Source organism: Pteropus alecto, unplaced genomic scaffold (assembly GCF_000325575.1).
Source record: "Pteropus alecto unplaced genomic scaffold, ASM32557v1 scaffold258, whole genome shotgun sequence".
NCBI lineage: Eukaryota > Metazoa > Chordata > Mammalia > Chiroptera > Pteropodidae > Pteropus > Pteropus alecto.
Window position 1 is genome coordinate 143,827 of NW_006441076.1, and position 20,845 is coordinate 164,671.

Below are 20,845 nucleotides of genomic sequence, written 5' to 3' on the forward strand. Positions count from 1 at the left end.
ATAAAACCTCTCTGGCCTTCATCTTCTTTCCTTCATTTTTGTTATTCTGACCTTGAGATGCAGTGAGTCACACAATTAAATACAAATGAAATGAATAATGACAATGATTTGAAAGTAAAAATGAAACAAGTGAAAACCAAGAATAAAAATCTCAGAACATAATGTTTGGTACCAAAGAGAAGGCCCGATTACCACATTTGCTGCTTACTACTAGCCCTTTTATTCTGATATGCAGTAACACAATCTCATTTAGAGAATCTGGTTGCATAATGTGAGTTCATGATATTTGCAATTGTGATGTCTTAACCAAATTAATTTTAGGATGTTGCCTCGAAGAATTAAATAAAAGAAGAAGACCCAACTGATTCAGAGATAAAAATGAAAGAAAAAAAAATAAAGGCAAAAAAAGAAAAAGGAAAGGCAAGAAAAATCACAAAGATTATGAGCAATACATTAAAAAGGTTGAAGGAGTCTGGACCCTGTAGCAGAAAGGATGAATGAATGACTGATTAAAGTCTAGCCACAGATGAATCCTTGGAGATTTTCTACAATTTGCAAGGAGATGCTTAAAGTGATGAAACTCAAGCACCAGTGTAAAACTGATTTATAAAAGGTTTGAGTTGATTACTTACTCGTTTGAGTTCTTGTTTGAGTTTTGTGTTTTGTGTTTGAGTTTTGGGTTTGATTAAGAATTTCACGTTGGACTTTTAGGTTAGGATTTTCTAAAGGTATTGAGATGGAAAACTGATAAGTGTCCTGCTGATGTGCCAGATTACTCTTAATAGACATAATTTCCACCAGAAATGCAAGCAATTAAAGTGTGCCCAATAATTAAGATAAAGGGGCTAACCCTGCTATGAAGTAATGATTTACAACATCTGCCTTGTTAAAATTATTTTTGTAAAATAAAATAATCACTGTACTTTTCCTTCTGCATAAGGATTATTGTTTTTTGTTTTGTTTTGTTTTAATATTTCTGAATCAAGCATAGTTCCATAGTATGGTTCCAAGTCATGTATAAGTGAGTAATCATGTAGGAAATTTAATAGCCTCAATTCTCTCTAAAGGTAAATTATACATTGTTTTGGAAGAGGGCACTTCAGTCACCACAAGTTGTGAACTGACATAGGGACCTCTGTATTATATTTGATTCTACTGCCTCTCAGATGGCAGGGTTTTGTTAGCTCCTTGGTGTCCCTTAGGATTTAAAGTACATGTCTCCATTTACTTTCCTGCCCATCAACACTTGAAGAAGTAAAAAATAATAATAATAAATGTAAAAATTTATATAAAATTTTCATCGCAGTAAGAGAGTTATAATCACTTGGCAATCTGCAGGTAGCTGTAAAAATAGTCATGAAGACAAGTTGAAGGCAGACATCCAGGGTTCAGGTCTGGGTTCAACCTCTTACTAGCTACTTGATCTTCATTTCTCTGCATCTCAGTTTCCTGGTCCATAAAATGGGGTTGATAATCTTTCCACCATATGACTGGTGAGAATGAACTGAGACAATTCTAAGAATGGCATGCTTAGAGATGCTTTAAAAATGATTAACTATTGTTTTTTTTTTTAATTATTGTTATTCAGGAACACTGTACAGATGAAAGAGAGCAAAAAATCCACGATATTTGGAAGATCACATTTTCTACAGTTTTATATTTAAGTTCATGAAAATTTGAGTTGTAAAACCTAAATCAGAAAATTAATAAAAATGCCAGCGATTTGGCATTTACATTAACACCTATGTTCTAGATCTGTGTGCTTGTAAAAGATGCCAACTGCATGAGTAAGATTTACTTATTTGTTGACTGTGAAATTTAATTAACCTGACTTGATCCAAGAATACTCTATCATACCTGATCACAGTGGAAAACAATAGAAGCTTGGTGACCACTTCTTCCAAGAGCAGAAGGATGAAAGTGAACAGGTACATTATTCGTGCAATGAGGAGATAAGTTCAGCTGTGCAAATTTAGAAAGGAAAAGAGAAACAAAACAATCAATATTTTTGTTCAAGTCAGCATTCTTGTGGGCTAGGTATATGCTGGGTAAATGTTCATGTGATTAATGTGTTGCCTTGTACACATCCAATCTCAGTGTGCCTGCTTGATGAATATTGGTAAAATATCTGGTGGTAAGCAATGTTTAGTAGTTTTCATGCTATGCTTTTCCCCCAAACAATGACCACATGGAGTTAGTTACTCTGTATAAGGAAATCAAGATTAATTTTTAAAGCTGAGCTATAACTCCCAATAATAGAAATATATATTTTATTTAAGAAACCATAGTTTATTGTCCATTCTAAGATACACGTCAAACACTGAGAACTCAACTTGTAGCTTTGGCAACATCGAAAGAAATGAACTCATTCTAAACATAGATGTAAGTCATGTTTCTTTAGCATGTGATGAAGTTTTCCTCTTTGTCCTTCCTATTACATACACATTCAAGGTATGAGCTGTTGGAATAACTTGCTTCTGAAAAGTATTAATTTGGGTTACCTCTTTAGAGACTGTAAGCCAGCAACTTCGTCACAATATATTGGGGACTTGAGTATCTCATGCAATCAAAATGCTACACTGTGAATAATATATCTAATATCAACACTTATAGAATACTAGAATGAATGGTACATGTCTGAAAAATCAGTTAGTTTTTCGCTAATTTATTTTGCCAGATAACTTCTGAAAAAGTAAAATAGCAATTTAGTAGTGTCATTCAATCCTCGTTAAATATAGCACTTTGTTCTCAATAAACTCTGATGACAATGAAATACAAATATGAACTTAATTTTATATTTAGAAGTTACCTCCTTATTATATTTATGTGTATATATATCTACAGCAAATATTTTTATCTCAGGCAGGCTCTCCTTCTCATACCTGGAATATTTCGAGGTTATTAGTTAATGTACATTTAAGGAATATAAATTAATTTCAGTATCAACCTTAGCAAAAAAAAAGTTGCATTTCATATACTCTTTAAATTTAGCAGATATGAAAAAGTTTCTCTCTCTATATAGGTGGAGGATATACATATATATGAAGTCACCCATTTCATTGGAAAAAATATATAATACTTACCTTAGCTTTGATTTTCATTCTAAAGTTTATATATAAATAATTTGTCTCCAATTTATATATATGTTTTTCTCCAATTTATAATTTATATATATATATATATATATTTGTCTCCAATTTATAATTTATATATATATAAATACTGCTGCCTGGAAGCAGTACAACTGTTTCAGAGTTTTAAGACTACAGACTTTTCCTACTCGCATCTTATTTAGTGTATGTTAAAGTCAGAAGGTTCTGAACAGCCGATTAGGAAGGTAGCCAAGATGCAGAAAAGATGTCTGTGCCTCCTTTTCCAGGGCAGCCAACTCTTGAACTGTAGGTGCCAGAATATCCACATGGTCTTTATAGTTTCCACTCCCAGCGGCCCTCTTTTGACCAGAATGAAAATCAAACTTGCTAATCATATGGCTTAAGTATTTTAGCCTTTCTGACCTCAAATTCCTCTTCTATAAATATATGTCAAAGGCATGTGGTAAAGATTAAGGTAGTGTATACAACCAGGCAGTAACTCAAAAAAATTCCTTTATTTCCACCTAAAATTCACCTAAAATTCACTGACAAATGCATTTCCCATGTTTTCAAGGAAAGAAAGAGAAACACCATTGGTTGGAATTTAACTGCAGCAGATCTACCAGTTTATTGTAATTATATATATATAATTATAACAATTATTATAAATTATGTCATTATTTGCCTTGATAATCAATCTATGCTCATTTAGGGGTAATAATATTTTTTTATCTTTACTTATGTAAAGATGAGTATCATGCAACAAAAAGAAGAGTAGTTATATTTAGTACCATTAATACTAATGTGTGCCACTAAATTGTTCTACAATATATAATAGTATTTTTGGTCATCTATAAATTTATATTTTTAGTTATTTCTTAATATTAACATTAACTGCTTATTTCATACTTAACAATATTTGGTAAATGTATAAAAGAATTAATGGACTGAAATACAAGGTTGGAAATGTTAAAGCAGAGTCCTTATTTTTCATTATGTAATGTAAAGTGGCATCTGTAACATATTGTATTTGTTTTCCCCATTCACATTCTTCCATAAAAGCAGTGATACAAAGGATATGAAAACACTACTTTCTAATGAGGAATTTCAGTTTTTTGTAAACTATATCCTGAACATCATATTCCATTTAATTTATGGAAAATATAGTGTCAAGTAATACAAGCACATGTGTACATTTTAACATAATTTTTTAAAGATTAAACTATATATCAATTTTATCAATATAATACTTAGTGATATAAAATTTGACATATGGCCGTTAAGAATAAATTTCTTATCATAATTATTGTTAGCTGGCAACGTGATTGACAAGAGACAGGTATTAAGATATAAATAAAGAAATCATATTGTAAATTTCTTAAACAATCATTAAATGGCAAATAGTAAAATCCCTTATTTAAATATCATATCTACTTAGTAGGGCTTCATGATTTACTGCGAGATCCTCTGAAGAAAATAATCTATTGCAATTATTATTTTGAAATCTACCTGAAAGCATGGTTTTGACATTCACTTTACATATTTGACATCATATGCTTTGGAAACAGATAGTGATGCTAAACCTCCAGATCTATTTTGTTACATGGGGGAGGAGAAAAGTGATTTAGGACCACTGACAGGCTCTAGTCTCTAACATGGACCTAGGAATGAGAAAATGGGGCAGAGAAAGGAGGAGAGTGTCAGAGTTATGTCAGCACTGTCTAGAAGTGGGGGAAGCGGGGTAGGCAAGAACTCACGAAGGGCTGGGAAAGAACTGGTCTCTTGGGACCTTGGAAACACTGAATGACTGCTGAGTCAAAATCATATTACTGGGAACTTATCATCAAAAACTGATTACCAAAATGGTCAGATATAAAGCACAACCAATTTATTTAGAATTCAGTGATAATGAGCATGAATCTAGCATACATAATTTCAAAAATTTATATATAATATTGGTTTGCAATAAATTAAAATTAGCAATATATATACATACATATAAATTCCATTTTAAAATTTTAGACATTTAAAATCTTATTAATAATTCAAATGCTAATATTCCACAGTGTCACAAAATCAGAATTAGAAAATGCTCTAGTAGTTTTAGGTTACGTGGCTTTCTGAATATACTTACTGATGATTTGTTAGTATCCAAGACAAAATTATCAGGATTACTGTTCTTTACTTGCAATTCTAAGGTTTCATGTGTAGGATTAACTAAAGGGATCATCTGAGTGAAATATCTGGAAGAAAAAACAAAGCTAGTAAACTTGTTTATAAACTTGTTCAATGATAATTTTATAAACTTGATGACTGTTATGTGTTGAAATGCATCCCCCCAAAAGATACATTGAACTCCCAATATCTCAGAACGTGACTTCATTTGGAAATACGGTTGTTCAGTTATTAGTTAAGATATAGTTATAATAGAGCGGTGTGGGGGGGGGTGCTTAATCCAACATGACTGCTGTCCTTATAAGAAGATGATATGAAGACAAATGAGAAGATGGCCAAATGATAATGGAGGTGAGATTGGAGTGATGCATCTGAAGGCAAGAACACCAAGGATTGCTGGCAAGCACCAGAAGCCGGAAGAGGCAAGAAAGGATTCTCTCTTATTGGTTTAAGAGGAAACATGGTCCTACTGAAACCTTGATTTCAAATTTCTAGCCTCCATTACTGTGAGACAAAAATTTATGTTGTCTTAAGCCATCCAGTTTGTGGTGGTGGTTATGGCAGGCCTATGAAACTAATACAATGACTTTTGTGAGTTTCAAAACAAGAATAATCATGTATGAACTAATGTTGTTTTGCTAAATTTGATAATCCTTGATTCTTTTTGACACCAAATGGTTTTACACATTCGGTACTGGAATATATTCCACTTTTAGGAGCAATGTTTACTCATTATTTTAACTGCTAAATCCAGACAAAAAATGTTAACATAGTCTAGAAATAATAACAAAGAGTAATAAATTCACAAAGTTCTGTCCATTACATTGAGAAGATCTAAACTCATAATGAGTAAATACCCACTCCCCCCAAAATATGGCTGGTATTTATGCTCAAAGCAAAGAATAATCAAGAGGGTTCATAATTCTCAATCTACCATCATTTCTAATGCCTTTTTATACACAACATCAAAATTGTTATCCTGTAGTAATGCAAATCAAAACCATACTGAGATATCACCTCATATCTGTTAGGATAACTATTATTTTTTTAAAAAACTAAGATAACATGTGTTGGTGAGGATGTGGAGAAAAGAGAACAATGGCACACTGTTGATAGGAATATAAATTGGTACAGATATTATGGAAAACAGAATGGTGGTTCTTCAAAAAATTAAAAATAGAGCTACTACATGATCCAACAATCCTACTTCTGGGTACACATCCAAAGGAAATGAAATCCAAGAGATATCTCAAGGCAATACCTGCAATAGCCAAGATATGAGAATAACCTAAATATTCATCAATAGAGTAAAGAAAATATGGTATGTTTTCCTAATACCTCAAATATTATTATACAGCAAACTCATTAGCTCCACTTTCAAAAAGACACCACAAATCGATCACTTCTCATCACACTCACTGTCAACACTCTTGTCCAAACTGCTATCACCCTGGTCTTGAATTAGAATAATGACCTCCTAACTGATGTTTCTCTCACATCACATACAGATGTCAATTCCAGACAGATTATAGATCTAAATATGAGAAGTGTAGATAATACATTTTCTTAGAAATGACAGAGAAGTGTTTTATGACTTTGGAGTATGGCTGAACTGGATAAAATGAAAATGTTGATAAACTACATTAAAATCAAGACTTTAATTTGATTAAAAGCCTCCGTTAAGAGATTGAAAAGGAAACTCATAGTTTTAAAAAAGGTATTTGCAGCATATATAACCCACAAAGGTTTGTATCCAAAAAATATAAAGAACTGTAAATTATAAAAGAAAACACAGACAAACTAATAGAAAGACAGTAAAGGAACATGAACAGGTATTTCAAAAAAGACTATATCAGAATGGTCTATAAACATGACAAGGGAGTCAAACTCATTAATCATAAAGGAAATGTAAATTAAAAGTACACTGAGGACTTCACACACACCACAATGGTACAAATTAGTCTTACAATACCAGTATTTTTGAGGATATGAAGCAACTACAATTCATATATGGCTGGTGGGAGTGTAAATAGGTAAATAGGTCAATAGGAAAACCCAATTTCAAACTCTTTGTCATTATCCACTAAATTTAAATGATATTATATTCCTATGTTTAAACACAATAGAAACGAGCACAAATGTGCAACAAAAGCATATACAGTGCTATAAGCTATGTTTTTCATAATATATCAAAACTGGAGGAAAAAAAAAAACCAAAGTCTATACATAGTAAAAAGATTTCTTTTGGCAGCAAAGAAAATAAATGAAGAACAGCATGAATGGGGGTCAGGTCAATAAGGTCCAACTATCATTTTAGAGCCTCACGTGTGAACATGAGTAAAATAAGTATTAGAGAGAGTTTCTAATAGGAAAGAACAAAACCAAAACCATACACATAAAGACAAAGACCATGGTCTCTTAAAATGACCACTCATATTTTAAAGGATATGAGAGAAAATATTAAAAACATGAAATAAGAACAGAATGTCATATATAAAAAAAACAAAGGAAACATTAAAATGAAAACAACCAAAAGTGCTCTTGGATGTTGATAGCTCACATGAAAATTCAACAAAAAGACTGGAAGATAAAATTCAGTAAATATGTCTGAATGCAAAAACATAAATGAGGGAAAAGGCAAAAAAAAAAAAAGAAGCAAATTAAAACATCAGCCTCTAAGTTTTAAATCCAAAACATAAATGTTGTAGGAAGGGAAAAGAAAGAAAATAGAGAGATGGCATAATTAGAGATTTTCAGAAACAGAAAGTCATGTGTTTCTATATTGAAAGAGATCCCAACTACCTGGAAAAATGTATGAAAATAGGGCCACATCAATATATATCATTAAGAATTTTAAGGACACTGAGTACAAAGAAAGATCACACAAACTTCAAAGAGGATAAGGATCCAGGACAAGGCTGATTAAAAAGATAGTTACTATCAAATACCTTTTAATATTATGTGACTTTCAATTATACATAGTATGACTTACATAAAAATTAAATTAAAAAAGGTTAAAAATGAGAACTTAAAAAGAGAAAAGGCTAGTCTTTTTAGTGGAATGAAAACATATGATTGCAAAACTGGCTGAGCCAAATATTTTCACAAAAGTGTCTTACATCTATTAATAATTGTTTATACATATATATAGTTTTCATATATGAATATATTTTTAAAACAAGAAAAAAACATATAAAACTAGAAATAAGTTTGTAAATAACTTGCTTGTGCCCCACCCAGTTCCCCTAGAAGATTTTTACCAGCTCTTTGCTCCCATCCCCCAGCTTCTGCATGCTTGCTGTTCATCTTCCATCTGAGACCTTCAGATGATTGCCCTTGGGTTCTGGAGCCTCCTCAACCTTACAGCAGAAGTACCTGGGAGTTTATAGCTCATCCTAAGCTTTTAGTGACTAGTACGGGAGCGCAAAGGCACAGAATCTTGGCATCGAGACAAGGCAAACTCTGAGATGTAATTTATGCTCCAGAGTTTTCTGCAGGATCAGATTAAGTTTGGGACTGTACCAGCAATGACATCCTTGCTTAGATTCTTCCCTTTTGTTATCCTGATACTCCTATTTTCTTATTGATTTTTCTTATTAGGATCATTTTCTTATCACCTGTTGTGATATTTTGGCTCAAGATCTGATACTAGGAGAATTCAACAAGCTTTTGGCATTCTAAGAGAGAGAAAATAATGAAAAGGTACTGATTTGCCAACTAGTAGAAATTGTGACTCAGTTACCCCTATGTACCAGCACCAAACTCAGTGTCAGACATGTAAAAGGAGCTCAACCACCTAAATATAAATGGTCATATCTGAAGGGAATATGGTATTAACCAAGTGACCAAGTATTCTCAATTGCCCATTGCCCTCTGCTTTGTCTTAACCAAATTTAGTCAGCCTTCTCTCTTTCTTTCTTTCCTACAGGCCTCTGAACTCTGCTTGTCCTCAAGCCTGAGCAAGCACAAACAAAAAAGAGGAATGTGTCTCCCTTCCCAGCTTTTCTTGGGAATCAGCTTACCCCAGAGAGATGCTTTTCCTATCAGTCCCCATCGGTCATTTTCCCTGCTATGTCTAGCTTTCCCTCCAAAGTTTCTGCTCATTTCTCTCTGCTTGTCCCTCCTTTACCCTATAAAAAAAGTTTTTCTCTGTTTGATTTTGAGACACTTGCATATTTCTGAGATCAGACCATTTTTCCTATTGCAATAGTTTCCCTCCAACTATTTGTATAGTCTCTTTCTCTCCCTTGCTATAATCATTTTGAATAAAAGCCTCTTCTTACTAAGTCCCGATTTGTTTTTCTTTCACATAAGTTTTCCACAGCGTAGTTTAAATATTAAACCTTCCCTGGAAAAGAAAATCAATTTAAAAATATATTCATGTCTTATTAAAAACATTAAATGCATTATAATGATATTCTTTTAGATAAACTTTTTTCTTCCATGAAATAATATTATCTATTTAATAGAACTTACTTTCCAAGGTCACAATGTATTTCTGGCATTGTGGTTGTTTTTGGCAATTCAACAGTAAATTTCAGTAAATACCAGTATTCTAGAGCTTTATCAGGCTGAAAAACAACGCTGGTAAAGAGAATATACAAAAACTTATCAGTCGTTTTAGACTGTTTAATAGTTTTGGCAGAAAAAAATATCCCCAATACAATATCAGACAACTGCTCTATGACAAATTCTGCTCTCGTTGTAGATATATTTAAAATTTTCTCATTTTTGGTGAGAAAATCACTTTATTATTTAAGAAAAACAGTGCCATCCTTAATACTTGTTTAATAACTGTCTGTTAAATCAATGAAAAATGTGTAAACATAAGTAATTTAAATATCTTACAGGACCTCTCACAAGAAAAGCTCTGCTTTTCTACGGTGATTAAATCAAATTTAGGTATTGAATTAATGCACATATTTCTATGTGAAAGCTATCAAGTGACATGCAGCTCTGGAAAACTTTCTTTATAGTCAGCATGTGCTCATCTATGTGGAGGACAGAGAGAGAACATGCAACAATCTAAAAATATTACTGGGCTGGTATCCTACCTCTGTCATTTTTCATTTGTGGAGCCTTGAACAAGTCACTTAATTTTTGGAGCTTCAATTTCATCATTTATAAAATAGGATCAATCATCCTACACGTGTATGTATGTAAAATCCATGCCCCCAGTGATAATAACAGAGTAAGCAGTCAGTAGGTATTACCCAAAATTATGTCTTTTAATGTAGGCTGATAAAGAAAATTCAAAATTCAGTCTGTGTTTACAACTATGGTCATGCTGGGGAGAGGATACTAGCCCACATTTAATCAAAATAATGTCTTTTATAATGTTATGTTATTAGTTTCATGCTTCACATTATAAAAATTTTTCTCTTTTAAAATTTCACAAATATATTCATTTATTCATCATTCATTAAAATAAGAATTAGTCTAACTCTGAAAAAGCATATAAACTACTAGTAAAAGGCATTTTCATGGGATAATGGAATGTATTATACATACCAATACTAAGCTTAGTTTTTAAAACTATAATAAATAAATAGGATATTACTTGTGAAATAAAGTTAATTATTTTACTGTAAATGAACTGAGATAATCACGAAAACAGAAGCTATGTGTTTGTGTGTGCATGTAGCTGAATATACAGTACTAAGAAAGTTTTTCATAATTATGCTATAAAAACACTTGTCATTGCACTGCTAATACATGTGCGTATATGGGTTTATGTTTGTGATATGTGCGTGTATACACAGATGGTCCCCAATTTATGACAGCTTAACTTACAATGGTTCAACTTATCATTTTTCAACTTTACAATGGTGCAAAAGCGATATGCATTCAGCAGAAAGTGTAATTTGAATTCTGACTTTTTCTTGGGCTACAACTGATACCCTACAGCATACAGCATATTTATTGTATTAGATGATTTTGCCCAACCGTAAGCTAATGTAAGTGTTTTGAGCACATTTAAGGTAGGCTAGGCTAAGCTATGATGTTTGGTAGGTTAGGTGTATTAAATGCACGAGTTTTATAAAAGAATGATAATGGAATTTCTATTTTTCATGTCCTTTGATTTATGATGGTGAAAAATAAAATTATGTGTTCAGCATTTTGAGAGAAACAGTAAAAATGTGAGAACATAACCCCATCGTAAGTCGAGGAGCATCGTGTATATATATATATTCAGCATAGCATAAAACCCTTAATTTAATATTCTCTATGTCCTCCAAGTGGATGATTTGTATTTAAGAATATAAAATATAAACTAATTTCATCAAGAAAATTGAAAATTTAATCCCTATTCCTTATGTAATCATTTTAATTTGATTCAATTTTTGCATCTAGAAAAATTTGGTTAGTGAAAAGTGAAGTGAAAGAGGATATTTAAAGAGCAATTTAAGAATTATTTAATTTGAAATTCCAATAAATAATATTTTTCATTGGAGAAAACAATGCTAACTTTAGTACATTTTGTAAATGAATGGTATTAAATAAAGCTAAAACTATGAGCGAGTATAAAATAAATGATTATAGTATGCAAAGAAATAATCGTTTTAAAAGCTTAATTTCAAAGGATCAACAATAAAATATATTGCCATATTGAAACTGTACCTTTCATCTCTACAGCCTGTACTTGCTGGAGAATAACAGACAGCATAGTCAATACATTCTTGTGGATGTAGCTCAAACTCCTTGAGTCCACTAAGGGCAGGATTTGATAATTCCACTTCTACATGAAGAATTTTCTCTTTTGAATTACAGAGAGGTATTTCAAAGCAAGTGCTCTCCTGGAATTACATAATAAATATAATTATCTTTTAGTGTCAATATAGAGTCATTGTTCCATGGAAGCAAATACAAAGAAAACTTTTATGCAATATAAGGCCATTTGTTTTGTCTCCTTGATTCACTACTGAATATATCTCACTTGTTTATAATTTTTGTTTTCCTCAACAGTCTTGGTAAATGGTAACATTATTATTTTTCAACAACAAATACTGTAAGAGATATATCTAGCTAAATGCTAAGAACGTTATAAAATTACATTTTAAATATATTTTTCCTTGGTACCATTATTAATATGACGTCCATTTGTCAATGTTTTCTCTACCTAGAGTACTCAAACTTCAGCATGCACAAGAATCACCTGTAAAAGCTGCTGAAGCATAGATTATTGGGACCCTGCCCCCATGATTCTAATTCAATAGATCTTGGACAAAGCTTGAAAACTTATATTTCTAAAACACTGTGGATACTGCTGCTGATCCAGAGGACATATTTTAAGTAGTTCTGTACATTAGCATCAAGTAGATCAAGTAGTAAGGACAATATGAACTAAGAACTCAAATTATACCGATGATATAACTACCTTCCTGTTTAGATTCCTTCCTTCTGGTTCCTCCTGTCCTGCCCCACTAGCTACACACTGAGCCCTGGAGGGCACTCTTCAAGTTCCAAGACATTTCCTGATTCTAATTCTGACCCATCCTGGCTAATAACTTATATTTCATTCCATGACAGCCATGATTTCCACTAAAGTAAAAAGCATTAATTGAAGCAAATGTATTAAAGGTAGAATTGTAGATAGGACATATTTCAATCTTAACAAAGACCAGTTGTCTAAAATGTTTTAATCCAATGAAAAGGAAAATGTTGGACATTTAAGTCATAATTTAAAGATTGGAAATGTATGTACTTTAGGACATGGAGCTATTTTGAAATTTATCGCATCACATTACAGAGGTGACAAAAACAACCTTGGTACTGAGCTGGTGGAGACAGTTGGTGATGGGGAGAGAATTATTCACAAAATATATCTTCAAGATAGACATTACCTCTATATAAATGAATGAGTGGATAAACGTTACATTTTAGGGGAATGTAAATAGCATTTAATGTGGTGAACAACATCTGGCAAGGAAAGATGGAAATCAAGGATACATACCAGTTTATAATTAGAATAGAGTAGATATCATTTATTACAAATCATATTTAATTATAAATGCAATGGAGAATGGCCATCTACAATAGTTTCAAGAGATATTAGAATCATGGATTCCAAAAATAAATGGACATTTAAATTCCTACAGTAAAATATCCAATATTCATAATTATAAAAGAAAAAGAAAAATATAAAATGCAAAAAAGCCAACAATGGTATTATGTCACAGAGATTGCTATTTCCTAGGCAACCTGACATATTTTATAAGACTGTTACAGAACTTTGCCTCCTAGGAACTTTCTAAAGGACAAACAAATCAACAACTAAACCAAAGGACTGTGCCAGGATAACAAGTACCAACAACCATATATTGGCCTAGAAACTTCTCCCAGATCTTTAGACAGAAAATTAAAAAGAAACATTTTGGACTAGACATTGTCCTAGTCTATTACTCAGATGTTTTCTAGAGAAAGTTAGTGTCAATTTAAGACAATGCTATAGCTTCTTCAAAGAAGTAAAAATGCTAAGATCTAAACAACTGATTTTCAAAATATTTTAACTAAAACCCAGATCAATTCATTTTACATAATGATCCAGCCCATACACATACACCACTGAAAAAAAAGCTGCACAAAACATTCTCTACTCTTACCATACGTGATGTTCTCTGATACTTTCTATTCTTTTATTCTATTCTATTTCAATTTTATTTTTTTGTTTTTTAACTCCACTAGAATGTTAGCGCCACACAAATAGGGGCCTTGTTTGTACTGCTAATCACTGTTCCTCGGCATCCAGAATAGTGCCACAATAAATAGTAGCGACAATAAATGTTCATTAAATAATAAAATATGCAATTTATAAGATGCTTTAGAGTTTATATGTAAATCTAATTATTAATATGTCTGATAGTCTGGATAACCAGAACTTTAAACTAATACAGTAACCATGTGAAAATTTGACTCAAGAGAAGTTTAAAAATCTCAAGTTAACCCAGGCTGCCCCCTTTCATGAAGGTTACTGAGTAAGGATGGCAGCCTCAGATGGGAGAAAGACAGTAGGTTAACTATCATTTGGTTGCCAATTTACACATTCTCTGAGCAGAAAAAATTTAATTCACTAAGTATCTGCCCTGAAAATTTCATACTTCCTACTCTCACTGGATCAGAGTAAATAAAGATTATGGTTTTTTTGCTCATAAGAGTTTAATTGGATCAATGACAATTCAATATGCACTAGAAGGAAGTATTTTTCACCATATCCTCTCCCAGAAGATAATCATGAGTTCATTATAAAAGGATTATTTCTGAGGTTCAAAACACACAAAAGTATTAATTTATGTAAAGCATATTATTGATGAAATCTTCAATTTTAATTTTATTCGATTTGAAAACTTTATCGAGTCAATAAACAAACTGTTCCAAAGGGTATTTTAAAATGTACCATGTAATTTGAAGGAAGTGACAACTCTAATCTGTCTCAGTAATTTTCCTAAATTGAAAAGTCAGTGCCAGCAGTTCAGAACTCAGAAGAACCGGGAAGACAGCTCTAAACTAGGAATGCCATTGTCATTCCTCTGCTACTGCCACCTGCATGTCACTGTACCTACAGAAGTCATGCCATCACCCCCCCCCCATCTCCAATCCTCTGCCATCTAACCTGAGACATACAGAATGCAGAGGTACAATCAAGGTGGGTGCTAATACCATACTGGTGGTGACATGGGGATGATGAGGATACATTGATAGGTGCCCTGGAGTTGTGAAAAAGCCAGAAACTCCTGTAGCATCTATAGGGTCATTCACATGTATTCCGACATTTCCCGAAACCCTGTGGGTGTAGTGGGGGAACTGTGAAAGCCAGTGACACAAAGAAATATATCTAATTGCAGGGACTTATCCCTAGGAAGTACCCTCTTGCTTAGCTGTTTAAAATAGGTTCTCTCTCTACAGATATAAATATCTGCATAGATCTATCTATCTATCTATCTATCTATCTATCTATCTATCGCTATCTATCACCTATCTATCACCTATACATCATCTATCTATCATCTATCTATATCTTTATCTATGGCACAACAATGTACATATTTTGTGATTTAACACAAAATAGGCAATGAGATATTTTTGAAAAATGCTCTTCTCTTACTAGGTCTTATCATTAACAATACAGTGAATTTAACTGAAGGTTGATTATAGAATGAAAAAATAAGTAAAGAAATGGTCATGCAATTATCATTGGCAACAGAACAAAAATTATGAAGACTCTGACTAATCCAAAACTTAAAGCCTATAAAGTGTTGTTCACACACTTGTTTTGTTTTCAGAAAATATAGCTAATTGCTATATACTGCAATTACTAAGTATCAGTGGGAAGACAGTGGATTAGTCTCATCATTCTCCCACATCCAAACTATATGACATACAAGAGATTTTTGAGCTCAAGCAAGATGGAACAGCAGTTATTACATGTTAAAATTCCCAAGAGAAACCCTAAATATTTTACAACAGAGAATGAACTACTAATGACTGATTATTTATTATGAATATAATCTGATTTTTGGAATCTGCTGTAAGAAGTAACCAAAATTATGTGCCTTGAGGGTCTAAACATTTCTTACACCAACAATATGTTAGAGAGATTCTGAGCATTCACTCATCTCTAGGGAAGATGTGGGAATTGGGTTGAATGTAACAAAGCTGAGAAGCAGACAGAAAATCAGAGACGACTTAATTACATTCAACCCCGTATCTTGAAAGCTCCATTGCCACATCTGATGATTTAAGGTTTAAGTAAAATATTTCTCAAAAGTTTAGCAAAAACAGTAAATGCAGTAAAAAATATTAGGATACAATATATAAAGGAGGACAAAAGTTTCAATGTACTTCTGAAAATATTCAGAAAGTGTCTTCTTCAAGAAGTGTACAAAGGTTTATTTGATGGAATTATTTAAAATAACCCATACCAACTTCTACCAACTCAGTCTTCATGCCTGCAAGTTAAAGAGCTCATAAGTTTTTACCTTAGGCAATTACTATGAAAAATGTGGGAAAATTTATAAAGTTTCCAACAACATCAGTGTTATTGGTAGCTTATGTAGAGTTGGAAAAGACTCTGCTTCTCCACCAATGTCAGTTGAAAGTGAACACTTAATTAGTACAGCGCACCAGTCTATAGAGACAAAGAGAGCAACCTAGTAGTCCATGGGGCTGTTTTGCTCCTGCATTGTAATGTAAAACTATTCCATGAAATTGGAGCTCAAAACTTGCATTTTCATCTTTGTCGATGTTAGGAGGAAATTATTTCAATGTCTTTTATGAAATAACTATGTTAACTATTCACAGTGAAAAATAAAAGCAATAGTATAATTGACAATAATCAGAAGTAATAAACCAATAAGAAGACATAAGTAACCCAGTGTGGTATCAAATTAGGATTAAATGATAATAATTGTATCGATTACAAAGGAAGAAGCAAGTCTTTTATGGAAAATGGACAAGGGCTACTATTTTGTTTTAAATTAAATTTATCAGGATGACACTGCTTAATAAAATTATATAGGTTTCAATAATACATCATATTTATATTGCATTGTGTATTCACCACCCAAAATGAAATTTAAAGTACATTATTCATGAAAACAATATATTCCCAAAAGGGTATATGCAAATCTTAATTTTAAAAATGAAAACATACTTGAAGTGCATTACAGAGACAGAGGGTGGCTTATTTTTGCTTTTTGCTCAGTCTTCTTACATAGCCACATAAAGTACCATGATGGTATATGTTTTTCTGTAGTCATAACAGGGTCATAGAAATAGGACATTTTCACTGAGTGAAATAATCCTATCACGGTCATAATAAATCATATTCCACTTAGAAGAGACTGCTTTTACGATTTATACTTGAGTGTATCTCAGTAGTTTAACCATCCATTTTCTATGCCTCAGTGGAAATTTAACCAGAAATCAGATGAGCAAATAATTGATTTATAGACTTAAAGTGTTTTAAGTCTTTTCTTATTTTCTATTTGTTGGAGCAAAAGTTCAAGATTCTAAATAATCGATTCTATGAAGAAATCTATCTTCACATTTAAAAATGAAAATAAACTTTGTTATAGATTTGAATATTTGAGTACTAACAATAGGGAAATTAAATTGAATTAAAACATGATTAATAGAAATGAATACTGTCTTCATGTTTCATTTAAATCAGGACTCTCAATATTTTACTTTATTAAATAATTAATTCTGGACATGGATTTAGTAACACTTCAATAATTCACATAAGACAACCCTATTCTTAGTCACTATTATTTTATTTATTTATTTACTTTTTTTCAATTACAGTTGACATTCAATATTATATTAATTTCAGCTATACAACATTGCGGTTTCATGTTTATATAACTTACAATGTGATTACCACAATAACTCTAATACTCACCTGGCACCATACATAACTATTACAATATTATTGATTATGCTGTACTCTATAACCCCATGACTATTATGTAATTGCCAATCTGTACTTCTTAATCCTTTCACCTTTTTTGTCCAGTGGCCCAACCCCGCATCTGGCAACCATCAAAATGTTCTCTGTATTTATGAGTTTGTTCCTGTTTTGTTTTGTTTATTTTGTTCTTTAGATTCTACATGTAAGTGAAATCATATGGTTTTTGTCTTTGTCTTCTCAGTCACTATTATTTAAAACCCCAAATCTATACCAGTTGCTCCAAATATGTTTCAGAGTGAAAGGCCTGGGTAGAAACCAGGAAGACTCAGTACTGAGTTGAGCAAGTACAATGCTGCTTTTGTCATAGGAGTGAGGGCAAACATGCAGGCGAAGGTTAAGTTTGCTCTAGTAACTCTTGAAATATGCAGGTAGAATGCTAATCAGTGCGGCCACTGTAAGATACCACAGAACTTAAAGATCTTTTCCATAAGCATTCCAGGTACATATTACTGGATATAAAAATAAAATTACTATAATTTGAATAGTTTATCCCAATAAGCTTATTTAATATGGATTTTTTCAGGAATAGCAATTTAAGTGTACAATAAAAAAAGTTCTGTTTGCAAAACAACAGTCTACGAACATTTAATGGGCTCTTACCATAGCGATACATTTCATTTCGATAACATCTACAGGTTTCCCAGGATGGATATGGATCTCAAGATAATACCAGACTTGTAAATTACTATCATCATCTGGTAAAAAAAAAAAAAAAAAAAAAAAGAAAAGAAAAGCATTTCTTAATATAGGCTTCAGAATAACATACTTAACATAAAAATTTGAGAAACATGAACAGGTATCATTTTCAAATTCTTTTTGATGGACTCATTTGTCAAGAGCACTGAGGGGAGGGTAAAGAAGCAATTTCATCATAGTTTGTGAGTGATAAGAGAAACCCCATTTTGTATGGGCATCAGAATGCTCTGTAAAAGCTCCCTGCTTTGTGCCTGCCCTAACTTTAGTTTCTTGCTAAAATAAACTTATGGATGTTTTAATCTTAAGTTAAGAATTAATATTTCAAAAGAAATAATCAATCATTTTTCCCTCTAATTGCCAAAGCATTTACATATTATAGGCAGAAATGTCTAAATACGGCATTATAATTCACAATGTTACATTTCCAGTACCATAAGAATCCAGTTTAAAGACAAAGTCAAGAATAGTTAATGAGATTTCTGTTTTCTTGGGAATGTGAAAAAAGATCCTAGCAATTTATCACAAAGAAAGCGGCAGTGGGGTATGGACTAAATAGTGAGAAAATTATGATTATACCGGGGTTCCCTACTTTAAAAAAAAAATGGCATTTCTGTCACTGGTGATGTCCAAGTCATACTACCAAATTCAGAAACCAGAACTCTAGTCTACCACAACGGCCCTGTGTAGCAGAGTTTGTACTGGCATCAAACCCAGGTTCTTTCCATTTGTTCTCATTTGTTCAGCTTCTCACTTTGAATTCTTAATTCTTCAGTGTTAACCTGGTTTGCAGTTTAAGATGTCCTCCAGTTTCAGTTAATCATATGTATTTTCGTATCAATATTGTCTTGTTTTAAAGATTCCAAAAACTGCTATGTTTGATTTCTAGCCTTCTTGGGGCTCAGTTTCCTTATCTATGAAATAAGGGACCCAGACTAGTGGAATACTTAGTGTCTCTTCTGAAACAGTATATTGTTTTGCATTGCATTGTATTATACTGCATGGTAAGACACTGAATGCCATTGTATTATAGTGTAGTGTATGGCACTGTATCTTGTACTACACTGTTTTGTACCATATTGTATTATATTGTATTCTGTCTAGTCTAATACTTTAGCTATCAAGAAGCACTTATCAAATTAGTGGAGCTGAGAACAATTTAGACATTCAGAGAAATCAGCTAGTGAGAGGAAGAAAGAGATCTAGGTGAGTACTTATTACAAATACCTGCAGGAAATTCTTGAGGGCAAACTTGCCTTCACATTTTGAATTACCTCCTGTGTTTATTTATTTTAGACACAATTAATTACCTTAAAACCATTAATGTGCAAAGAATAAGTTACCAAATTTATATTGATGTTAGATTACTGCAGAAACCGCTGCTCGTGTTTGTATTGGCTGCTCCTTCAATTCTATGAAAGGATTTTAAATGCTATTATGACATTTAAAATGTGACATCTCAAAACAAACCAAAGTTCTTAAAATGAAAAGTGTTTCCCCTTCTAGCTCATGTATATTTTATGGATTTTTTCAATGCTTTAATCCACATTGAACTGACAGGAAAAATAAATTGAAAAGAAAAGGCGTCTATATCTAAGAAGACTGCTCCATGACTCTGAGTTAGTGCAAGGAGCAGTAAAACAGTCTGCACATCTATGGAACGGGAAGTGTATTAGTCAAAATTCTCCAGAGAAACAAAACCACAGGATGTGTGTGTGTGTGTGTGTGTGTGTGTGTGTGTGTGTACTTTTAGAAAATGCCTCACATAATTGGCTTGGTAAATCCAAAATCTACAGGATAGGCTGGCAGGCTGGAAATTCAGGGAAGAGTTTTAGTTCAAGTCTAAAGGCAATCTACTGGCAGAATTCCTTCTTGCTCAGAGGAGGTCAGTCTTTGTTCTAGAATGACCTTCAACTAATTGGACAGGACTCACCCACATTATGAGGGCAACCTGCTTTAGTCAAAGTCCACAGATTTAAAAGTAATTTTCATCCCAAATCACCTTCACAGAAACATCCAGAATGTTTGACATAATATCTGGGTACCATGGCCTAGCTGAGTTGACACATAAAATTAACCATCACAGAGACAATAGCGACTACTATTTGTAATTGTGGCTTTTCCATAAAGCAATGTTGTGATGTAGCTGATTTAATTCCTATAGTGCTAAAAGTATACATTGAATATGAATTCATTGGTTAGAATGAAATTAGCGATGATTTATTGATGAGAACAACAAAAGTAATAATAATCATTATTTAAGTACAGGCCTTAAACATATTAAAATATTTTTCTAATTATAAAATCAATAACATTCACTATAGTAATTTGAGAAATTCCTGAAAAGCTTTAAAAAGACATAAATTATTCATCATCTCATGACCAAGTGCACACTAGTTCATTTTTTGTATAAAAT

General features: G+C 32.3%; 1 protein-coding gene across 1 annotated transcript in view; it reads right to left on the minus strand.

The window, feature by feature from the left end:
- Positions 1-20,845, minus strand: part of CFAP47 (cilia and flagella associated protein 47) — a 363,081-nt gene that overhangs the window by 75,870 nt on the left and 266,366 nt on the right. Inside the window, 5 exon segments of the mRNA XM_015594565.2 lie at positions 1,858-1,962; positions 5,227-5,335; positions 9,744-9,851; positions 11,889-12,064; positions 18,337-18,431. Of these exon segments, the coding sequence (XP_015450051.1) occupies positions 1,858-1,962; positions 5,227-5,335; positions 9,744-9,851; positions 11,889-12,064; positions 18,337-18,431 (593 nt within the window).